The sequence below is a fragment of the Salminus brasiliensis genome, chromosome 9, assembly GCF_030463535.1.
Source record: "Salminus brasiliensis chromosome 9, fSalBra1.hap2, whole genome shotgun sequence".
Classification (NCBI taxonomy): domain Eukaryota; kingdom Metazoa; phylum Chordata; class Actinopteri; order Characiformes; family Bryconidae; genus Salminus; species Salminus brasiliensis.
The window spans coordinates 15,765,472-15,790,458 of record NC_132886.1 but is presented as its reverse complement, the minus strand read 5'-3'; the positions used below and the strand labels follow the sequence as shown (position 1 = coordinate 15,790,458).

The 24,987-nt window shown below is 39.4% G+C and overlaps 1 protein-coding gene across 1 annotated transcript; it reads right to left on the bottom strand.

Moving 5' to 3' along the window:
* Nucleotides 1-8,471: 8,471 nt before the first annotated feature.
* On the bottom strand, nucleotides 8,472-24,473 carry brms1 (BRMS1 transcriptional repressor and anoikis regulator). The gene is made up of 11 exons (XM_072686773.1): nucleotides 24,365-24,473; nucleotides 21,871-22,102; nucleotides 21,406-21,496; nucleotides 19,262-19,389; nucleotides 17,180-17,259; nucleotides 16,983-17,079; nucleotides 15,498-15,590; nucleotides 15,226-15,290; nucleotides 14,302-14,341; nucleotides 12,115-12,223; nucleotides 8,472-10,500 (listed from the first exon to the last, which is right to left on the bottom strand). The coding sequence occupies exons 2-11, from the start codon at nucleotides 22,082-22,084 to the stop codon at nucleotides 10,383-10,385; spliced, it is 1,035 nt and encodes a 344-aa protein (XP_072542874.1). The 5' UTR covers nucleotides 22,085-22,102; nucleotides 24,365-24,473; the 3' UTR covers nucleotides 8,472-10,382.
* Nucleotides 24,474-24,987: the final 514 nt, after the last annotated feature.

Here is a 24,987-nt window from a genome sequence, read left to right as displayed (position 1 = left end):
AGGAGAATGAAGAGATGATAGGACATAATAGATATCTAGGTCCTGTCCAAGTAAACAATGGTTAGATGCACTCAGTTATTGTTCTGTACAGTGGCAATCGAAATGATTCAACCGATCGATACAGATTAGGTTAATTAGCAAAATTCCAACCAATCAAACAACACCAACTGAAATAGCACTACTAAACACTACTAAAAGAAGAAGTGCTTTCTCCACAGTCAACACAATATGCCTGTTTTAATGACTACTGCAGTTTTCAAATTATCCAACCCTTCATGACAAGCATAGCCAGATACCAGCTTCTGGAAGCGTTCCTGAGGAATCTTAGCCCTTTCTTCATCGGCCATGACCTCCAGTCCACAAATATTCTTGAGTTTGTATTCTGCAACTGTCGCCTTCAAATCCCACCAGGGTTTTTTATAGGGTTGAAGTAGGGCTGGATGGTATGACCAAAAATGTGCATCACTGTATTTTGCGTATCATAACATTTCATTTTGGGAGAAGGACCAGGTCCTCAACCCCACCTTCTCTTTTTATATACCCAGACCTCACAGTCTATCCCCAGCCGAACAAACTTCATGCCTACCTCCTCCCCGCCTCCTCCCTTTTCTTCGGACCACCACTCTACTCATCACTGTTTCACCTCAGGGTGTGGTCCACACTAGCAAAAAACGCAGACTGGAGACCCACCTCTTCAGAGAATACTTGGGCGAATAGCAGAGTGGTCACCTTATTGACTTGTGTTTAGTAGTATCTTAACTTAGAGGTACCCTTGAATTTTAGCCTATTCAAACTAGCTGAGGTTATTCTTAAGTAAATAGCAAAACACTTTTGTAAGTCGCTCTGGATAAGAGCGTCTGCTAAATGCCTTAAATGTAAATGTAAATGTAAAAAAGCATTTGAGTACTAAATGTAAATGTGCTAATATGACCATGTATGTAGGAGTCAGTGTGTGTGGCATAACTGTTTTTATTTTTTATTTCTTTTTATTTAAGTATTAAAATGCTTGTTGATCAGTCTTTATTTCCTTAAAAATAGAAAGCTATGAGAAACAGTTGGTCTGTCTTTATAGGTTGACAGTGGCTTATGTTACCACTAATACACATATTTAACAACAACAGTGTAAATATTTTGAATGTGCAGAACAGAACTAAACAATAAACAGCGAATCCTGTCATAAAACAACAAACAGCAAGCAAGCATCGAAACAATGTGTCGCAATGCATACAAGGTCTCCAGGATGACAGCAACACTTGAAACATCAAGTTTACACGTTTACACTGGCCTCTCTGGCACTGTCCTAAATTGGTTCCAGTCTTATTTGTTACACTTAGAAATTCTGCTTCCAAGTGTCAGACTATGTCCTGTGGTGTGCCCCAAGGTTCTATTCTGAGACCAGCACAATTCAGTCTCTGTATGCTCCGTTAGCCAGAGTAATCAATAAACACCATTTTTTCTTCCATCAGAAACCAGATGACACACAGTTGAATAAATTTCCCAAGCCTCTGAGAGACCTGCAAAGATCTGCTAACATCCTGTTTGACTGTCTAGAGGACATCAAGTCAAGAATGTGTCATAATTCCCTGCAGCTAGATAAGGATAAAACTAAAATCGATGTCATTGGAAATGGCTGAGGCACTTGAGTATTTAGAATGCCTGTCTATGAAGGCAGTGTCTTTGAGAGTGACCTTAACTATAGGATCCACATAAGCAACATCTGCAAAACAGCACTCTTCCACCTTAGAAATATATCAAAGCTTTTGCATCATCATACCTGGACTGTTGTAATGCTCCATTTTTCTGAAGACTAAAGATTTCTATTTCCATCTTGTAGCGGATCTTGACACGCACAGCAATGAGGGATCATATTACAGCTGTCCTCAATCAGCTGCACTGGTTACCAGTATCATTCAGAATTGATTTTAAGATGCTGCAACTATTTTTTTTATGCACTCATGATCTTACTCCACAGTACCTCAGCGATCTGATTTTCAGGTGTGTTCCCTCAAGAGCCCTCAGATCAAGAAGAACATGCTGGCCGTACCTTCTGCCCAGCTAAAAAGTGGGAAGGCGGCCATTTCCGAAGATGGCCTTGATCTTTGGAACTCTTTTCCTAAGGAACTGAAGACCTGTGCTCTGTGCTTTAGTCGTTACGAGCTCTCTGTGTTTGCTGTTTGCATTGAAAGTTATGTGATCAGTGTGAATGGGTGGTGCTTAACTGCTGCAGGCCAAATGTATTTTAATGCTGCTTTTTCTGACATCAATATTATCTCGTTACAATGCCACCTGGAGGCATAAATTAGGCAGCAAGTGACAGTTTTGTCCTTGAAGTTGACATGTTGAAAGCAGAAAAATTGGCAGGCGTTAGGATGTGTTGTTCTTTATGTTGTTTTAAAATTCCACCATGTATGGACCAATAGAAGTCTTTTTCCATTGACTTCCATTCAAAGTAAATGTATTTTGTAGTATATTGTTGTATCTTGTTGTATGTTTGATATATGGCATTTGTAGGTTTCATATTTTAAAATTTCAATTCCATTTACACATATTTCACATTTATTTTACATTTATTTTAAAATGTGACAAATATATGTTGCATATAAGGAAATGTCATGTGTTGTAATGTATTATATATATTTGAAATCTTTATTTTGGCTGATTTCCCTATGGGTGATTTTTTGAAACTCATTAATTGTACACCATATACAATTATTTTCCATTAAAAATGAGGAGAATTCAATTTCACAGCGAGGTCTTAAGTCCTTGTTTGTTTAATTTAATTCAGTTGTGTTTATGCAGCACCTGGACTGACTTGCTGTTGCTGATGTGTCTTACTTCTTGAGCTTTAGAATAGTCTTTTAGACTAAAAGGACCACACTAAGAAAAAGGAATAGAGCCTAGCAAACGTCCCATACAACGTTGATTGATGCCAGATGCATGCCCCACTGCGGTTCTATAGGAAACTCAGAACTCTCTGAGTACTGCCTCTGTTTGCTAGGCTGCTTTTACTTCTCCTTGAGTTATTATTTTTGATGATAAAGCAATATGTTTGCTTGAGGATGGGCTATGGCTTCTCTACCCTCCTCTGGTTGGATGAAAGCAGCAGGGCTACAGAGGATTTATTGCTAGAGTTGAAACAGCTTTTGAATAGATATGAAGATCTGTACTGCAGTTTGGCCTTGGAGCAGGATACTGTACAGCCAAAGCAGATGATGACATACTAAGTGATGATGAACTCAGGGCTGGCCTTGCACTATTGTACCAGTTTGGCGGTTGGCCGATGTTGAGGCTGACGCAGAGAGACCATTTACGAGACCTTTTGAAAGTGAAGGAGACGGAGGTCCAGACAAGCGCAAGATTTGCAAACACACAGCTGGGTTATTGGGGAGGCGTGATGGGGTTGGGTGGGTTGGGTTTTTGGATGTCATGAGCCTGTGACCTTGAGAAATATGTCCAAAAAAAACAACTTGTGAAAATATAAGCAAAATCTAAACTCTCTAAACTGATATTACTATTTTCCATTCACTTCCATTTTACCATTCACATTTCTCCAAGCACACTTTGTCTTGAGTCATCTATGGTCATTGACAACTTTCAGTCAAACTGTAGTATAAACAGGACATGGCATGCAGGCCAAACACGTGTTCACTTGAAACTTCCATGGCTATTCACTACAGAGCATTTACTACATAGTGAACTAGCTGGGAAATAACTATATAATGACCAAAAGACTTACTATAGAGATATTGATCAGAATTATAAAACATATTTCAGTAATAGGGTGTAACTGATAATGCATCTTTATTTACTAATTAACAAGGGAAAGTTTTTTGCTTATTTTAACCAAGCATGCCAACCATGTACGTTTTCACTGTATGTGAAATATGTATATGTATTTATATTTAACACAATGATAAATAACACAAATAAACAGCGATGTGATTGTAGGTGTATTAGCTCAACTGTGTGAAAGTGTTAAGCCCATTATTTACAAATACTATTCAATATCTGGTCTATCTAATCAGTCTTTCATGAAAGTAAATCAGATGAGCTGATGGTAGAACTAAACAAATCAATACAGTGACTGGAGTTCACAGAGAAAGTCTACTAAACTCTGAACTTGTGTGAATGCATAAGGCTACTTTAAGTTGCACCCATTGCTGACACAGATGTGCACATGCACTCATAAAGCTTGTCCAGTCCTTGTAGAAAAGAACTGCCAATAGAATAGGACTCTCTGGAGCAGATAACATACACCTATTGGCTCCATGGCTAATGCCAGACGTGGGCTAGAGAAATATAAAGCTCCCAGCGTTGAGCTGTGGAGCAGTGGAACTGTGTTCTCTGGAATGATGGTGCTCCGTTCAATACTTTTAGGATGAGTTGGGGAGTTGGTGATCATCCAACACCCTATCCTCACTAACGCTCTTGCCGCTGAAAATCCAAAAGCCAATATCCTTGATTTAGGAAGAAATGATGAATGAGCAGGAGTCCAAATACTTTTGTCCTTATAGTATATAACCAACACACTCAAAAAAAGGGTGCCGGATTCCTAGCTCTGATGCCTGTGCCGGCCAGCATTACGCTGAAGTGATGTGGGAAAAGAGAGAGACATTTACCCACACTGAAGAGAGCCGGGCCAATTGCGCTCTCTCGGGGCACCAGCTGCCAATGGCCTGTAGCATGACCGGGATTCGATAGTGTGGTCAATAGTGACAGTGCCTTATTCTGCTGGACCACTCTGGACCCCTGTTTTTTGCCAGGTAAGTTGCTAAAAACAGCTATAATATCTACCTAGTATATCATTGTGGTGGCACAAAAACCTTGTATCTCCAAAACATCAACTTTACTCATTCTTAACCTTCAATAGAAGTCAGTGTGAAAACATTTGATTCCACGTCATTTTGGTGCATTTCTACTGGTCCATTCCATAAACAAAGTGTAGAACAACAGGATTCACATTAAACCAGAAAGTAAAAAATTGAGATACAAGGTTTTTGATGATAATGATCCTTATCACTGAAAGAGAGACTGGAAGAAATAGAAATGGAGACCCAGAGTCCTTCCCAGTCTACAATACTGGTCTGGTCTAGTTACTACTGTAGCCTTGAAACGCACACACACACACACACACGTTACACTTCCTTCAGAGACCTGCCTGGATTACAATGTACCTTTCCTCTTATTTTCTCTCCCTGTGTCGGCCTCATCACACTCTGCCTGGAATGCAATGCTCTCCTTCACTCTCACTCTTTCAGACGGCCTCTCATACTTTTCATTATGCTTCATATTGTAATGTCCTCCTCCACTCTCACACACTCTCTCTGTCTCTTTCCCTGGAAGAACACCTCTCATCAGTGTGTCGCCAGATTAATGCATTAAATTGTGTCTGCATGTACACAATCTGTCTCACTGATAGATACACACACAGACACACATACTTCGACTTCACACCTACTAGCTGGATAATAGCGGCCCATCTGCAGGTCTCAGGCTGGGCTTTGCCAAAACGAGAGAAGAACGAAGTGAAGAAAGGGGCAGAGAGGAAGGGACAGTGAAAAAAAAGATGTCTCATGATATTTAGCCAAGCATGGACTGAAGGAGAAAAGGAGGAGGTCAAAGATCTGGATCGAGAGACAGCAGGGGAAAAGCTTTTTAAATAGAAGCACAGCAATAGAGAAGGAGGCGGTGCAGAGTGCAACAGGGGCTCCTTTGGTATTAAACACAATGCAGAAAAAAGGGTGAGCAAAAGACCAACAAAAAGAGAAACACTGAAAAGCCAAGGCAGGAATAGACCTAAACCCAAACATGTCCATTAAGATCAGCTGTGGGACTTGCTTTTATATATCAAGTCTTTTATAAACTGCTTAAACACACTTCAGTTGCTCACTTACACAACTACATAACTTAACACATTAATTTCATAGCTGTTACTGAACGATAAGTGTGAAATGAACGACTGAATAAGTCTAGGCAGTGAGGGCTTTGAGACAATTTGAGACAATTACCTCCTCTTTTTCCCCCAAAAATGAAGCATGTAGAAAAATAATATACAGAAGGGAACAAGAAAAAACAGGCAAGTCTAGTTTTGCGGGACCACCATTGACTGCACAGAGATCCTCAAGGGCATTTCAACAATGAGTTTGGGTTTGGGACTAAAATATCTGCTCTTTATTGTGGAAAGGTTTCTGTGGCATCCAATGATCTGTTTTATGTATCCTTTCATGTGACCCAGCCTGGTAAAGGACTCAAGCCTTGCCCTAAGAGCCTTAAGATGTAGACCACAAAATGACTAGGTTGTAGATGTGAAGGATCCAGGACTTTATGAACATGGCTTGTGACCAACGCTACGCTAACGATGCTGAGCGTGGTAGCCCTGCTAACACTGCTCTAGCAATGTAAATGACGCAATAGCGATGCTAACGCTGCTGTACTGATGCTAACACCGTTGTAGTGGTGCTAACACCACTATTTCAAGCAAGGAAACACAACCTCAGCTTACCTAAGCTTGGCAGCAGATATACCAGTTACCTGTTAGCAAACAAGAGGCAGTCATTATGCATGTGCATTTCAACAAGGTCCGTCAGTCAGTCAGTTACTCACTCACTCACAGCCAGTTAGGAGGTGAAATGGCCTCTTCTAGGCCCAACAAGGCTGTGATAGAGACAGGTGTGTACTAGAGATTCGCTCTAATGGACTTTGTATGATATTGTTACTGTAATAAATCACATTATGGTGCTTTTCTGGGGATATGGGTGAAAACATATGGCCCACGGGTTTTAATGAATGTCTGAAAAGGTCCACTCTGTTTACTAATTACTATTTAGATCATAATACATAGAACATTACATAGGGGAGCAGTGAAGGGAATTCGGTATTATATGCTAATACTATAAGGCACACAATTTGTCCAAATAATTGTGGACACCCCTTCTAATGTATGCCTTTAGCTACTTTAAGTTGCACCTACTGCTAACACAGTCCCTGTAGAGAAGGACTGCCAACAGAATAGGACTCTCTGGAGCAGATAAACATTGAACCTATGTCTAATGCCAGGCATAAAGCTAGAGGGGTATAAAGCCCCACCAGCACTGAGTTGTGGATGAGTGGTACTGTGTTCTCTGGAATCATGGGGCTCTATCCAATACTTTTGAGTTAGGAGTTGGAGATGAGGTGGGGTGTTGATCATCCAACAGCTTGACCTCATTAACGCTCTTGTCGCTGAATGCAATCAAATCCCCACAGCAATGCTTCAACCTCCAGTAGAATCCTTCCCTGGACAGTAGAGACAGTTACTCCAACACAAGCAAGATAAACTCCTTTTTTAATGCAAGTGGGTGTTTTGCTGCTGTGTAGACCATTCCCGCTGACCATGGTCAGTTTTCCTCGTGCCTCCCCTTCCCTCTCTCTCCTTTACTTGCCAGAGTATCTCATCGCCTCTGTGAGTATGGTGGAACGGTCAAAAAACAAGTGTAAAGTAGGTCAGAGGAGCAGGGGCAGGGTAGGAGGGTAGAGAACCATAGTGCATCCATCCATCTTCCACCTCTCTACTGTGCTCAGGGAGAACAGGGTCTCTAGAGTGAGAACAGAGGGGGGTCTGGAGAGTGTTAGCTGGAGATGGAGGATATAGGAATGAGGGGAGGTGAGTGTGTGTATTAGAGGTTAGAAGGAGAGCAGCTTCTCGGCGGTAGAGATCTTCGTCAACAGCAGAGAGAATGATGAGGGTGTGTACAGTGAGGTCTTAATTAAGTGTGTGTGTGTGAACTTCAAATTGATAGGCTCTCACATGGGGCATTTCTAGTCCAAACCAGTCCTGTGTGTGTGTGTGTGTGTGTGTGTGTTTGTGTGTATATTGTCAAGTCTGACATATCCATCCCAGTCAGAGCTCCCAGGGGACACTGCTCATATTGCTGGAGCATGCAGTCAGTAATACGCCGAAACATACTCCAACCAGATTAATCAGGAATTTCACACATGTACACACACATATACACACACCCACTGTATCATTAGATGCATTAAAACCCCACTGGCCCAGTAAATTAAGCGTGCTGAGAGACTCCTGGATGCATGCCAAGACTGGATTTTTTAATTTGCACATTAGTAAACTAATATTAAAAAAAAAGCACTGGTTCTTTTAAAGCCCGCTGAGGGTGGATCAGTCTGTACGCTAAGTCTGTCTGGCATAAGTGGAAAAAACAGTCTCCCATATTCTGCATCTACAGGCTAAATATAGTGCTCACAGTCCTGTAACAATCCTAGCGCCATCTAATGACAATATTTGGACATGCAGGTACAAAATAGGACAATTTCGCCACCTACTGGACATTCAGACCATCTGCTCATAGGCTTCCTATGGGGTCGCTCATTTAAAAAAAGGTTAATGAACACAATGATGTGTGTCAGGAGCACACGCCTACATTTTATTCACTACTTTCATCACAAATAAGGGAAGGAAAACATTTAAACGCTTTAATAAAAGAACAGATTTTATTTTTTGTATTGTTATAAATACATGATTATATTAAAACACTTTTTTTTTTTAAATAAGTTGTAAAAGCACCCTCTGATTCCAAATCAGTGTACAAACGTATATAAATACTCTTTGCACTCAATAAGTCTTATTAAAATAAGCTCAAAAAATCAGGTTCATCACAAATATTCTCCTTATTCTGAAGTGCAATCATTATTAAAGAGGCGCGGGTCGTTTCGTGCCATCAGTAGAAGCTGCTCAATTGAAGAATACCTCATGCTACTCTAACTATTCTACACTGTTCAGAAAGACACTGCAAACCTGGCCTCCTATTACAGAAAAAAGTCAACTTACACCAAGGGCCTGCAATGCTACGGCATAAAGGAACATTTATGGTGTGAGTGCATCGACTGCAGTCATCCAGGCCATCTCTAAATCTTTAGTGTACTTTTTAAAACTACATCGTGGATACAGTGTATAGGCAAATAGTGCACCATGTGTGGAAAGGTTCACAGGTAATGTACTCCAGAGGCTGGATTCACAAAAGTGTCTCAACTTCATACTTCCAAATAAAGTTAAAATAGAGTTATTATTTAAAACTCTGATGAATCTTATTGTGTTATTATTTACCTTTTCTCTTAGGAAACATTCTAAGAAAAACTGATATTCTTAAAAAAAAATGTTCTTAAATATTTATACTTAACAAGATTTAAAGTGGAGTTTGATCTAAAGTAAAGAAAGTTATCAAGAGGATTTGTTCCTCTTGTTTCCTTTACCGTCACATCTAGCACTTAACATTTATTTTTCATTTTCATTTTAGTATACAAATTTAATTGAACAGTTGAACATTCAAAAAAAATTGTTTATAATAAGCTGTAAAGTGCAGCATAAACAGAAACATAAGAAAACCATGAAGAGCCTCTTTCCTCAAAATCTTGAGAAAACAATTAAGACGTTCTTAATTATTCTCAAAATAAAAAAATTAAAAGTTTTCAAATATTTTCTTACAAAGTTTTTTGGGAGAATTTCATGGGGCCTTATTTCCCTACTGTTCTTAGAAAGAAATCTTACTTACTTACATTTACCAATGCTTTCTTCGTTTGGATTGATTAAGTTCCATGAAGTTATTAGTTTCCATCATTATTAGAGGAGAGCATTTTCTGGGCTATAAAAACACATAATGATTCTGACCTAGACTTTATGTTAGGTCGTTTCTCAGGAACAAAATGAAGAAAATTCTTTGGAAGATTGGTGAATGAGGCCCACTCGTATGAACTTCTTAGTGTTCATCAAAATTTTCTTAGGATTTTTCTTAGAATAGCTTTTGTGAATCCGGCTCCAGGTTTTTGCTATAGGTAGCCCGTTCTTCCTGAACATGGTAATGGGGGAAAGCTTTGTATATCTTTCAGTCTGTGATCATTATATGATCACAAAACTCTTATTTGGTCTACAGTTTACAGCTACTGAATTATGTGTGTGCGTGTGTGTGTGTGTGTGTGTATACGGTATGAGTATGCTTGTGGTGGGACACTGTGATTCAGCAGTTTCTTTGTTATGCCATACGCTGTGTGTCCTGAAGAACAGAAGCTGCTGTTACGCTTGCTGCTCATTTAAACGCCTCTGCAAAGCGTGCTAGTGAAGCATTCAGTCCAGTCTATCAAAGCAACATATTGTGTTTATGTATTAGGCACTAACTCTGCTGGCTGGCTCGCTTTAAGTCCATTAGGAATTAAATAACAGTGTATTTCTGCATTAGTTGACTGGATGTTTGGATGATACAGTTGTATTAACAGTACATATACACACACCTGCTGTACATGGCAGGTAACTCTGTACACCATACACTTTGTGTCTGTGTGTCTGTATATGTGTGTGCATGTGTGTGTGTATGTGTGTGTGCATGTGTGCTCTAGGCTCTCCGTATGGTGTATTTGCCTTTCTGTAGCTGGGAGACGTAGATTTTGGTTTTGCTACCATCTGTTCTTTTAAACCAGACCTCGCCTGCATTGATGGCTGTTATTACTGCCCTAAGAGAGAAACAGAGAAATAGAGGGGGAGTAAAAGAGAGAAAGGACATGAAAAAGGTTAAGAATAGTCATTTAATTTTAGTTCAAAATACTAGGGAAGACCTTCAGACTCCTGAAAGGTCCACACCTCACACTTTCTGATTCACAATAATAAACACAGTGTTAGATCTCCATCATCACAGAAATACTGTTGTTTAAAGTCACATAATTATAGAATATATATTATGGAATATTCCATGCTTTATATTAGTAAGGGCTTCTTTGGTAGGGTGTGGAAATGACCAACTAACAGGGAAAACCTGTAGACCTGAAGACCTTCAGATGGATGAGTGCGGCTTTGCATAAATTACACAATTTATTATAAAACAGTTTCTCATTGGAATAATAGTACAATGGCCAATACAAATAAAATACTATCTTTAACATCTTTTAATCTTAATTTTAATTAGCCAAATTTAGCAATGCTTACACATATATAAACAAACAAACACATAAATGCAGCATCAAAACGAACTACAATGGCTCATGCGTAACATTTATGCACAGCAAGTTAGGAGTGAAAATCTTCTGATGTTCTGTTTTTATAGAAAGTGTGCATGGACACCACATTCCCGCTGGAATCGGCCCCTTTAGTCGGATTGAGTGGCAAAACATTCTGCAACACGGTTGCGTTTATTAGGGAAAACGGCCAAACCGGGAACAAAACAAGCAATTATAAAGCAATGCTAAAGGCAGTTGGACCTGACAGCCATCCATCTATATTCCCAAAGAACCAATGGTCCATGGATAATGATGTGTAGCCAGGAACGTCCAGCTCACTTTGACTGAAATATACACACGTTTAGAAGATAAAGCCTCATATCTAAAAGCACAAAGTCGAGTGTGGATGGTGTTTTCAACTGTTTTCATTTACAATGCGGCACCTTTGCTTTTGCGCTTTGCTATGTAGCCCTCAGTTTATTTGCTATGTAGCCCTCAGTATTTTTATTATAGCTAGTTATATTTACTTGAATTAGAGTATTTGCACATTACTTATATATATATATATATAAGTGGTTGGTGCGGCGCAACAGATAACACCACTACCTGCCAGTGTGCTACCACACCACGTGGAATACTGGGGTTCGATTCCCGGTCTGGGTGACTATGCTGCGCTACACCAATAAGAGTCCTTGGGCAAGACTCCTAACACTACACTGACCCACCTCTGTAATACGAGGAACCTTGTAAGTCGCTCTGGATAAGAGCGTCAGCTAAATGCCGTAAATGTATAATATATATATATATATATATATATATATATTTGCCATATATATATATATATATATATATATATATATATATATATATATTTGCCTTATATATATATATATAAGGGAGGTATGGTTTTAGTTTTTATTGACATGGGCCCTTTAAAAACGTTAAACTGTTTCCTGCAGAGGTTCATTTACCCACTCTGTGTCAGACACAATTCACAATTTCTGAGTGTGGTAGCTCATTTAACTCTGCTGATTTTACATTAGTGTCAATGCATTGTTTTACTGCAGATTAAACAAGACTTTACACAGAAAATAACAGAGAGAGAGAGATGTAGGGGGTAGATGAGATACTGACTGTGCCGGGCTGTCATCAGAGACTTCCAGTAGAACGCTGTTCCCCTTCGAGAATCGCTCTCCCTCATAGAACAGCGTGCCTCCTTCACATCGTACTGACAACTGACGACCTGCCAGAGAGACAGATAAGAGAGAGGGGTGTTTAAGAAAAGAAATTAAGTGTATAATGAAAGGTGCCAACTTTGCATACAGTCTCTGTCATAAGAACACCTCCATTTCTTGACAGCCTGAGCTTTTTTAAACTTGAATTGAAAGCTAACATGCCTATCGGGTATTTCTACAGTTCTGAGAGATAACAAAGTCACTGAAATACAGAGATGCTTAGAGCTGGATAGGTCAGAACAGTATGAGCTAGTGACGTTTTTCTCCTCTTCAGAAAGTCTCTGACAGCTGTGATTATGCAAACCTGCAGTGGCTGAGAGTACAGTTGCAATCAGAAATAGTCAAACCTCCTCGCCTAAAATGCATTATGGTGATGTTTATAAAATTGAATGAAAATATACAATTTAATTTGAAAATATTGAAAAAAAAAAAAACTAAAAAAATGTAGTCTCTTGACAAATGTCCACGTGCACTATTATTCAACCCCCAACCTCAGTACTTGGTGGAGCATCCTTTTTCCTTCATAATCTCTAATAAGCAATTTTGGTAAATGCTGACATGCTTCTGGCACTTTTCTCAGGGAATCTTTGTCCATTCGTCTTGTGCAGAAGCTTTCAGCTCACTGAGGTTTGATTGCTTCTGTGCAGCAACTGCTTTCTTTGAATCCCATCAAAGATTATCTATGGGGTTTAAATCTGGAGACTGAGAAGGCCATTCCTAACCATTCCAGGACTTCTGAACTTTGCTTGGGATTGATGATCACCAATTATAACCAAGGTTCAATTCACCACAGAAGGCATTTCGCTTTAGTATTGTGATTCCACGATGCCACTTATGCAGTCAAGTAGCACAAAAACATCTCCACAGCATCACTGACCCAGCTTTGTGGGTGATCAGCGTGATCAGATGTTCAGCATTAGTAGAAGTAGAAGTACTATCAGATGTTTTTACAGGAAATACTAAGAATATTTCTAAAATCAGTCTTCACGTTTTTAAGTTTAGGGTTGGAGTATCTCTTCACACAGTGCTCTAGGTCGCACAGGTACAGAGAGAGCTGAGACTGTATAAAACATATGGGTGTTACCTAATATGCAAGTGCTTTTAAAGGCAAATTTTAAAAGATTTTCAAAAATCAAGAAAATACCCTTTAGACTCCCCTTTAGAGTTAACTAAATACCCTGCTTCCCCCCAAAATACTGAATTATTCAGTTTTTCATTTATTTGCTGTATTTATCAACTGATAACAAATTCATTTAAAGCAAGCTCCAGCTCTGCTGAAATGTTTAACGTTATAAATCCTTACTTTGTTTGGGAGGTTGAATATTTCTGGTTGCAAGTGAACATGTGTCCATGCTAGTATATCTGTTCATTTGAACTAAAGGCCCGAGCTGAAGGGGTGTGAGTTAGCGTGTATATTTTCTACAGTTGCCCCAGGCATGTTAAACATGGTGCCGCCAACCTCATCACAGTACACCCCTCGCTAATTGCGTGCACATACACACCAGCGTATTTGCTTTGGAGGACGCATCCTGTAATGGATGCATAAACTCAACACGTACACACACGCACGCTCTTTCCAAACGGTAATTGCAAACGATAATGAGATATTTGAATTAAACATGATATGGATTCTCTCTCTTCAGCTGAAGGCATTATATAGTTAGGCAGGGCCCTCTCTCTCTAAAACAGAGCAAGAGAGAAAGAGAGAGTCTTAATTTGAACCATAATATCCACTGAGACTTTCAGAAGAGGCAAATTATGTCTGAAAATATGCCTGGCTTGTGGCTAGAGCTTTGATAGGGAGTGAATTTATCCGCATGTAATGAATTAGAGACAATCAGAGCCGGGCTGCAGTTCAGTGCTAGTTGGTGCTGAGAGTTATTATTGCTTTTAGAGCATGTGTCTCTCAGCTAACCTCTGGCCTCTGCACTAGGATGTAAAAACAGCTGCCGGAGGAGACGGAGAGGGACTTTTAGGGATTAGGAGACACATCGCCACAGGATGATGGGGATAAACACATCACACACCACCACGGCCACACACGCACACACATTGATTGACTGCTGAGCGCCATGCTGGGACTTACTATCTGACTTCTTCTTCAAGGGCATTAGTGCAGCTTTAGCCTAAAGATAAAGACAAAGATACAGCAATCAAAATTAATCACTAGGGGCATAACAATGCCATGATATGATCAAGTCCAAAAAGCTGAGATCACGCTGGATTTTTTTCCCCATTTAAACCTGGAAATAAACAACAGGATAAAAAGAGAAAAGGAAAAAAGGCAAGAAAGGGTGATAAACAAAACAGTGATCAAGGAATATACACGGACATGCCAAAAGTCATGTGATAGCAGTATGTAAAATTATTATGAAGCGTCGTTATCTCTGGGCTTGGCTTAGGAACGTCCACACCTGTTTAAGTTGTGTGGTGTAATCTTGTGAGTGGGGTTGAACACTGGCCTGAGTGCTCATGGCAAGGTGACGTGAATGATCTGAGTAAGCAAGATAGCGGGTGCTAAATGATTGTGACAGGTGTCTCGCTAGTATTGTCTGTGTGAACAGACAAGTGACTCTGGCAGACATCACTTTTTTAAGAAGTGACTTTTAATATAGTTGATTTATTGATAGTTGAAGGACTTCTTCTTTATCTCTTTGGCTCTCCTGCCAAGTTATAATGCAAAGGTGCAATTTTCAAAACAAGACAGCAAACTAGTGAAAGCATAATTAACACAAACAAGTATTTTCCTTAGAAGACAAACACATTTTTTGTAGCACAGAGGAGTTTTCTTACATTTGCAGTTGTGGAGCGTGGAAACCATTCCTGTCTGTGGCAGTATGTCTATCACAAACACTTTTAATAGTGTAAAATATTCCCACCCTGTACATGCATATTAATATGCATATTGTAACACCCCTAAAACACTCGCATACACACAGAGGCTGGACAGCAATAAGCAGTTAACTGATTTCTGATAATGGATGACTGAGTGGGGATGACAGGTGAATACCTTCTTGATGGCCGTCCAGTCTTCCAGTATATCAATATCCCTCAGCATGTACACTATGTAAGGTCCTGAGAGAGAGAGAGAGAGAGAGAGAGAGTGCAAGAGAGAGAGAAAGAGATGGACATGTAGAGTACCATGAGTATGAGAGGGATGCAGACATAACCTTAATGAACGAGAGATGCTGGTGGACAGAGTGAAAGCCTTTGAGGCAGGAGAGGGACAGACACATGCAGAAGAGAAGGAGAACGGATGGTTCGAATGAAGGAATGTATTACCTGATACAAGTGCTGGCTTTTTTTTCCTGTCCTGGCGGGCGAGGTGACTTCTCCTCTTACACTTCTTCATCTTTACCTCATCACTCCACCACTCTGAGAGACAGAGAGAGACACAGAAGTGGGCTGTTAATATATCTGCATATGAGCAAGTCAAAACCTTGTAACTCAATTTTTCCTTTTTAAAACCATTAAAAAAGGTTAGTTTTTGACAGATTAAAACCTGAGGGCGATCTGCTGTAAATCAAAGTAATTCACACCCTCTCCAGTAGGTGGTGAGTGTGCGTGAAATAGATGCACACGTCACCAAACACACACTGGTACAGGAGTAACGCCTTCAGCTGGGAGTGTGTGTTTGCAAGATCAGGAAATCCCACATTCAGAGAGTCTGATCACCTCCCTTGGAGAAATGCTTGTGACACTGCTAATTCCAGTCTGGCAGCAGAGCGTCAAAGATGCAAAATCCTAATGACAATCACCTCTGCAGTGATCTTTCTTGATGTGTTTGACACTGCACAGAACCTAGTGAGAACCTAGTGTGAGTCCATGTGGACTGTGCATTGTGTGACCCTTAACATTTACATTAATGCTACTACGGTGAAGTAAAAACCCTTTATTTTTAGTAGTAGTTTCTATAATGAGACATTCTGGACTGATTGATTTAGTTTAGTACAGACTATTTTTTATACATACTAAAACAGTACAGACTATTTTATAGTGTGTTCAATTTCTTATAATCCAGCCTGACTCTCCTCCCTGACCATTCAGCTCCCAGTTTCCTTAAAAACACTGCAGTCAAACCACTTCATGTATGTGTGTAGTGGTACAGACTCCTACGGACTAATATCTGTTGTTGTTTGTTTACTAACAATTTGAAATAACTGTTTTATAGTGAGGCGAAAGTGCTTGATTTGGGTTTCTATGAGACTGAGATTAAACTAGTCAATGCCCGATCCACTGCAAAATGGAAAATGCAAATTGCAAAATTAGCCCTGATCCCTATTTACTGGATTCCTAGTATGATTGGAACATTAGTAGCTGTGGAGCGGCCTGCATAGTAAGTTTAGGCTAGGCTACAGCAGGCTGCAGCATATTTAGTAGCCTCCACTTTTACTGTGGGGAAAAAACATCTTCATCTGTGTGGCGTTGAAGTGAAAATAGACTCTGTGTCTCTGTTCATCCTTTCTCTCCATGCTCTTTTAAATACTTCATCTAAGTTCTGTTCTATATTTTAATTATTACAAAATGAAAATTTAAATGAAAGGTAATAATATGATTATGAGAAAATCTTTTTTTGGAACCAAAAGAAATGGTCCAAAATCACTTGCAAAAAAAACACATTAAAATGAATGTAAATTAAATCCCCTCTCTTATGAAGTTTCCTTTTCAGACATTGTCAGGATTCAAGGTTTTATCAGGATTTTTTATGCATCTGTTTTTCTGCGCATTAGGGTGTAAAAATGTGTGTGAGCATTTACGTGTGTTTACCTGAGGTGATGTCCACACTCTGCTTGTCTTCCTCTAATCTGCGGATCTTCTCTAGAAGTTCTGTCTTCATGGCATCAAACAGGAGGGTTCTCTCACTCTGCCGAGCACACCCAAACATACGCTCATTTTACTCTTTCCACATCATCACTTTTCACATCTGACTAATCGTGTGTTCCATTTGTGCTGAAAAGTGTTACCTCCAGATGTTGTTTTGCTCCCTGTACTTCACACTCATGCCTGTGTCTGATCACCTGAAGGCACAGTTCTCTGTACACGCCTACACAGAGCAACACAAAGACAGAGCAGTCTTTAAACCCTTCTTTCCAGTGGAGTATGTTACCCTTTAACACAAGAAGTTAACACTTATTGCTGGCTATACCAATAGCATGTTGTATTTTATATCAATTATTATAGTTACTATATTATGGTCTGCTTAGTTTTGGTTTCACACTGCAATTTGATGAGCTAAAGAACCTGGCTACGTCCTGCCGTCATCACCTGTGTTGGTTTCGTCTGGCTATACTTAGCATTGATTGGTCTGACACTGACGTGTTGTCAATTCGGCAAGTTGCTTTTCCAGGTGTTGAATTTTGCCTTCCAACCAGAATCCCACTCTCTTCGAGTGCATGAGCATCACCCAGTAGAATGAACATAGGAGATTAGCCTCAAATTCCTTTTATTTCTGTTTCTAAATAAGGGTTAATCTTCAGTTACAGTAGACACAAGAATCACAAGTGTAATCTGTTGGGCCGATACTGCTGCATGATGCATGTGCACATAAAGGGGATCTGATACTGGTAGAGAGGCAGAATTCAGCACAACGCCTGGCTCTTTTTCATCTTCTATTGTTTAATGGGTGATGATCGCTTGGCCCAATTTTCCGCAATTGGTCCGAAAGTTCATCCAAACCATCCAAAACACCAATCTGAAAAGTCCAAGCAAGGTATGCACTGTGTCTATGTTGCACCATGGTCCTGGAGGAACGTTGTTTCGTTTCACTGTGTACTCTGTATGTAGTTGAAATTACAATAAAAACCCACTTGAATTGACTTGAGGTAGGTGTGAAAGCACCCCCAATCTTAATTACTACAATCTTGCAGCTCACTGAAAGAAGGGAGAAACTCTTGAACTCTTGTTGAAAATGTGGAATCCAATATTTTCGCATTATTGCATGTTGCTCTGAACCTGTGTTAATGACTTCCCAAAGAGCTAATTGGCAAAAGGTGTTTCAATTTATTTGAATTAAGGAGACTGGAAGTTGTCCATTAAATGCAGACACACAAAGCCTGGTTACTGATAAATCTGTTCTTCTCAAGAAGACTGCCTTAATGCAAACAACTTTCACAAGGCCTCAGAAGACGTCTTATACAGACACATGAAGCTGGAAAGGGCTACAAAAGCACTGCTAAAGATCTGGGTGTTCATCAATCCACAGTTAGACAAAGTGTCAACAAATGGAGAAAAATTAAGACAGTTTCTACTCTCCCTAGGAGCAGGCATCCCTTTATTATCACTCCAAGAGACAATGGGCAATCCTGAAAAGGGTGAGAAAGAACTTAAGGGGACCTACAGACGTACAGATGTGTCCACTATTAGAAAAATGACCACTGCACATCAACACCAAAACCTCAACTGTAAAGCATGGTGGAAGAAGCATCATGGTTTGGGGCTTTGTTGCCTCAGGACTTGGACACCTTAAAATAATTTTTGTATTAAAAAATGCATCAAAACATTTTACAATAGAACGTAGGGGTGTGTGATCTCAAGTTGAAGAGAAGACAATGGCCCAAAGCGCACAAATAAACCAACTAAAAGTCAGAGTCCTGACCTTGACCCTATTGAGATGGTGTGGCATGACCTTAAGAGGGTTGTTGCTGAAGAGGCTTCCAAAGTCAAACACATTTACAGAGAGAAATTATCCTAAACTCCTCCTCTACAGCCTCAGAATCTTATTTGCAGACATTTGGTGGAGGTAATTTGCATAAAACAGGTGATCTATATGTTATTACACTAAACTGTTAACTTACTTTTTCTAGCCTGCACTGCGGGTGTTTACTCAACATGCTCTATAAAAACTGTTTGTGTATTATTAGTTTAGTTAGATGAAACTTTTGTCTTAGAACATGCCTAAGGCTGATTATTCAGTACCTAAATGGAAAGTCTTTGCCAGTTGAAGGGTTATTCGATTCAACTTTACTTGATGCATATTAAAATGGGGCATATTTTACATCAATAATGATACAGTTATTAGGGTTTTTAGGGTATTATATTAGGGTTACCTGCCACTTGTGTGCGTAGCTGCATGTTGTGTTGCAGGGAGGCCAGTGGCTCTCTGTACTCTCCTGCCTTTCCCGTCAGCACCTCGTCCAGTTTCACTTTCACCTGGTCCAGCCTTTCTCTAAACAGTCTAGATACAACCACAAAGGACTATGAGGCAGGTTCAGACATACTGCATGCTGCAAAAAATCTTCTGTTTTCATTCCTTTAAGAGCCATTGTAACTGATAACAATAATTATGGAAAAACTGTAAACTGTGATTTTACAAAACCATTATATTATCCATGACAGTTATTATACCATACAAATCTAATACTGTTGCGACCCTACTTGTGCCAGGGTAACACTGCCAGCCTGTAGATCTACCAGGAAATGTGTATATAACACAGTTAGCTGGGGACTACGAGTGCACCTGCGTGTCAAATGTGATGTTTCTATTAATATATTTGTGATAATACAGTGCAGAAATACAGTTCAAACTTTTTTGAATCAGTAGAGCCCTTCCTTTACATTACATCTCATTGCCAGATCGCATTTCACTCACATGCTGAGTTACGAGGCAAGGAAGACGAATCAACATACTTGTCTCCTTCCTCTCGCTGTGTCTAACTGTGCCTAATCTGCCTCTCATCTGTAATTGGTGGATTTGTGCCAACTGGACACTCAGAAACTTGTCTCCTGCATCTCATTATTTATATAGTATTTTACTTATACATGTCACTACTGTGGACTCTAAATCCATTTTAAGCTCCAAAAAAATTTGTCCACATGAATAAAGTTATGTTTTTACAGGTAATATTAAAAATGTCTGATATTAGACTTTAATTTTTTTAAAGGTTTAGTACCTCTTCACACGGTGCTCTGGGGTCTCATCTAATACGCAAGTGCTTTTAATGGTGAATTTATGAAGATCCCCTTAGAATTAATTTTCACATTTTTATATCACGTTTCATTTTCATAGTTTTTTGGAGCTTGAATGAGTTTTGAATAGGAACAATGAGTAGGAACTAGGGATGCACTGATCCGAAACTAGAATCAGATATCGGTCCTGATACCAACAAAATTAGCTGGATTGGGTATCGGATAGTTAGTCTGATACAAAGGACCGATCCATTTGCGGAAACTGATTCTCGCACAGCCGGTATTCAAGGCTTCATGACCTAGGACCTACAGGCATCATATACATACCATGACCTGTCATCAACTATCAGTGAGTAATCCAGCTAGTCTTCCATATAAGGAGAACCGAGAAATGAGGAGCTGCTAGCTCCTCTTTAGTCGTGCAGACTTAAAAATCCTGAGCCAAGAAAACACAGTGCCAAGGTCCAGCAGTTATTCATTTTAGTGATCAATAAACAGAAATTGGGTTCATTTATATCTGTGTTTATTTTTATAGTTTGTTTAACAAAGGTAGTAAAGTAATGATTAAGTCAATCCTGATGCCTTAAGTCTCTCCCAGATCGTCAGGTACATGGTTTATTCATTCATCAATGGTATCGGCCGATGCGCAAAGTTCATGTACAGGTATCTGTATCTAAACAGAAAAAGATGGATTGGTGCATCCCTAGTAGTAACAATGCCCAATCTCTAGATTCCACATCGTTTCTGGAATGCTGTGCCATATTGCTGTGTGTATGCAAAACCAGTTAACATGAGTATCACATATGCAACACAGTCGCAGTAGGATATGTGTGAAACCAGCCTAAGGTAAACACACCCCTAAGGCCCAATTAAATCTGGTTGGAAATGCTTTTAACATGTATTAACATAAACAAGAAAAATCTGTGGGTGAAATAAAAGACTAATCCCTCGTTTGAAGTTGTATTTCCTAATATTTCATTAGTGAATTATCAATGCTTTACATATTTTATAATATATGCAAAAAGTAGCATGGCATGGGCTTAGGTGGTGCATAATGTACCGAACACTCAACTGCTACATCGGAGTTCAGTGCAACATTACATTCGTTCAGTTGAACATCACATTGCGTGCTACTGAGTTGAATGTTCTCAATGGCGATCCAAACTAAGTGTCTATAGCTGTGTATGGCTTTATTGTCATAATTCCGTTGCTTTTAAATTGATAGATAGTATTGTTTCAATTTCACTGTTTTGCTTTTCGCTGGATGAAACAAGTGTGCTCTTACTTGTCTTTGAGTTCCAGAAACTGCTTTTCCAAGTCAGACATTTCATCCAAACACTCCATTCTCCTCCTCTCACAATCTTCATCGTCCATCTCTGAGAGAAAATTGCAGAAATGCTTATCTACTATTCATCCGTGCTCTTTCCATCCTTCCATTTTCACTAGATTAATGGACTGGTAAAATTGGTATAGACTGCCCCTTTACACTGATCTGAAATCATTTTTACTCGGCTTGACTTTGTCTTCGAATGATTAAGTGACCTTGGGTACGAGACATAGGTTATATAAACAAAAAGAAACCAACAAATGATTTTTAAGGAGATCTGATTTATTTTATGGAGAGGTGGTCTGCAGTCTGCATTACACAGAACAGGTGCAGTAACATACCATTATTGTGTTAGTTCTCAATTCTACTGAAATATGACACATTTCCAATGTAATGTGATTTGATATCTAGTGGCATACACACCTGAACTCTCCTCATCTTCCTCTTCGTCTTCTTCTGCTTCGCTCTCCTCCAAGTCGCTGTCCCGATCCTCTCCACTCTCCTCCACTGTCTCCTCTGCTTCTCCTGTCTGCCTCTCTCTCTCATCCTCCATTTCTCCGTTAGCGTGAGGCACTTCAGAATCTGCCTCTGTTTCCATCTCCTCCTCTGGTTCTCTGGGAGCAGGCTGGGCTGGCATTGCTGCTGTAGAAGCCCTCTATTTAATGCATGTACAAACAGGCACACATTTATTATATACCACATGAAACATGTGATACATGTTACAAGGCTAATATGCCATTAGTACTTCCAGATAGCATATTTTAAATACACTTGAACCTCAATATGAATCAAGGATTAAAAATATATATATTTTAAACCAATAAGACTATCGGAAAAAAGGATTTCTAAAAAAGCAAAGAGGAACTCTCAAAAACACCAGCAAATTACTGCTATAAAAACTAACATGCATAAAACTACTTTTTCGGCAGAGTTAGCTTAGGCATAGACTAAAATAAATGTTCAGTGGTGATTCTGGTGATATGATGGTGACAGAATGGTGAATGAGGATTTCTCAAAGAAGAATGGAGGAAAGCACAGTCCACAAGACTATATATGAATAACAATATAACACTAACAGGCTAATAATTATTATTACTGTATAATAATATAACCGCACAGATATTACATTCAGTATGTAGAGTTATGCTATGCAGTATGCATTAAAATATCTATCAGCTGTTCTTTAGACTGTGCCATAATTTCATGAAGACTGGACCAAGAGACAAGCTCCAATATGACCTGAGGTTTCTGTGCATCTAGAAAGGTGGCGCTTCTTGTTCTCAAACAACAAGAAACTAATTACTGTAATTACTGTTATATCATGTATCACGAAAAGGCTGGTAGTCTCAGGATTTTGCCATTTTACACACAGTCAAATATAAGCACACATAGGCTAATCCCTAAGAGTACATATGTTCATCATGGCAGTGGACTCCATACCGTGGTCATTTGGTGCTACTGGAGGTGGTATTATGCTAGAAATATTTTATTTAGTTATAGACTTGAAACGTTTCCTCTATTTAACAAATAAGTCTCTCAATTTAAATTCAGATCCACCAAATTAATAATAAATTGTTCCCTGTGAGTCTCATCTAAACTGAGGGAGAGGTTTAATTTGATTAAGGGATTTATTTATGAAATCGAGCCAACGTTTTATGTCCCTAAATTTTATACGGTTGTGGACAATGACAAAAAACGAGCAGGTGTCCCAATACTTTTGTACATAGTAGGCCACTTACTTACTTATTACTTATTTATTATTTAGGACAGGCCATATATATATATATATATATATATATATATATATATATATAATTATTATATATTTATTATTATATATATTAATATTATATATAATATATATATAATTTTTTTTTTATATACATCCACAAAAAACAGCTGTTCACAGACCAGCAACCTTTTCACCCAGCTACCACTATCGATCAGATATCTACGGAGATAAATTATAAAAATTACACCTTAATTTTTTTTTTTTTTAAATACATTTTAGTCCCTAAAAATGATAAAATTTAGGGACATAAAACGTCGGCTCGATTTCATAAATAAATCCCTTAATCAAATTAAACCTCTCCCTCAGTTTAGATGAGACTCAGAGGGAACAATTTATTATTAATTTGGTGGATCTGAATTTAAATTGAGAGACTTATTTGTTAAATAGAGGAAATGTTTCAAGTCTATAACTAAATTAAATATTTCTAGCATAATACCACCTCCAGTAGCACCAAATGACCACGGTACGGAGTCCACTGCCATGATGAACATATGTACTAGCTATCTCTAGCTACATGAAAACTAGCTGACCATGGAAACCTTACAGAGGTGAGAATAAGCAGCGTCTGCTCAACACCTCTTCACCCCATCGAGCTAAACTCTCCCAGTAAAGAGGGCTCCTCTAGTTACAGCAACCTTTTAACGAAACGCTAGCTAAATGCTCAAGCTGCATCCACTAAAGGCCTCGTATCGTGAACTTGAGCTCGGTTAGAGGTCGCAGTGCTGGTGGCTGGTCCAGGCTAAGTGGACACTTCATGCTTTCTGACATTGTTCACAGGAGCTAAGTTAGCAGCTTAGCAGCGTCTGAAAGCACATCTACGATAAACCCAGAGAACCCCGCGCTGTATTCACCGACCTAGCGACAAAATCCGCACCAGCCCGGGGTTATTAAGTTGAGTGCAGACATTATAGAGGTGTAATAAAGCCATTATTACTCAGAGTGCCCATTCCCCCCGTTTAGTGCCCATTCCCCCTGTTTAGTGCCCTCGCTGTGCTCGGAAGACTCCGAGCCGTTGGTGCACTCTTAGGGATTAGCCTGGTGATGCAGGCAGCAAACATTAAAAACAAAAACACACTTTCATTAATCATTTAAAACGCAAATTCTTTATGAATTCTACATTCTTACCTCGTACTTAGTTCGTGTTTAACTCATGCAACCGATGAAATATCTATTCCTGATTATTTAAATCGAGCCAACTACGGCAACTTCTACTTCCTCAGGACCTGCGTTCGTTTCTTCACCGCACTGGGCAGTTTTCGCGCTAGCCAATCAGAAGGCTCATTAGAACCCAGCGGGCCAATAGAAGAGCAGAAGTTGCGCATCGGTGAGTCAATGATGGCTAAAGAAACCCCGAATCGACCAATAGGACTGTAAGCGAAAAGATCCGCCTGATGTAACTGGAATGGAGTTCCTGAACTGCCCTTTCGCCAGTACAGACCGGACAACGAGCATATAAATGACATCCATCATAATCCACAACACCAAACTCCCAGCACGTGTTGAATGACTCCATTTGTCACTTGCAAAACACAGCAAAGGACGGAGATATTAGAGATGCAGGTCATGGGAATGCGTAATTTCTTTAATACACCATATACAACACTACTGAAGCTGACAGTGGTGTTGTGGATTGGGTGACTCATTTTTAATATGTGCATTTCTATCCTGATTGCTATGTTTCATATCTAAAGAAAGCACAATTTAGTCAAAAATGGTCATACCTCACACTGGGGGTAAGTACACATCCT

What these genes read in the sequence shown, in the direction of transcription:
- brms1 (XM_072686773.1), bottom strand. Translation starts at nt 22,084, where the DNA reads ATGCCAGCCCAGCCTGCTCCCAGAGAACCAGAGGAGGAGATGGAAACA. An exon ending in GCTACGCACACAAGTGGCAG is followed by an intron (nt 17,260 to 19,261) that starts GTAACCCTAATA and finishes TGCTCTGTGTAG; the next exon opens with GCGTGTACAGAGAACTGTGC. An exon ending in AAAGCCAGCACTTGTATCAG is followed by an intron (nt 15,291 to 15,497) that starts GTAATACATTCC and finishes TCTCTCTCTCAG; the next exon opens with GACCTTACATAGTGTACATG.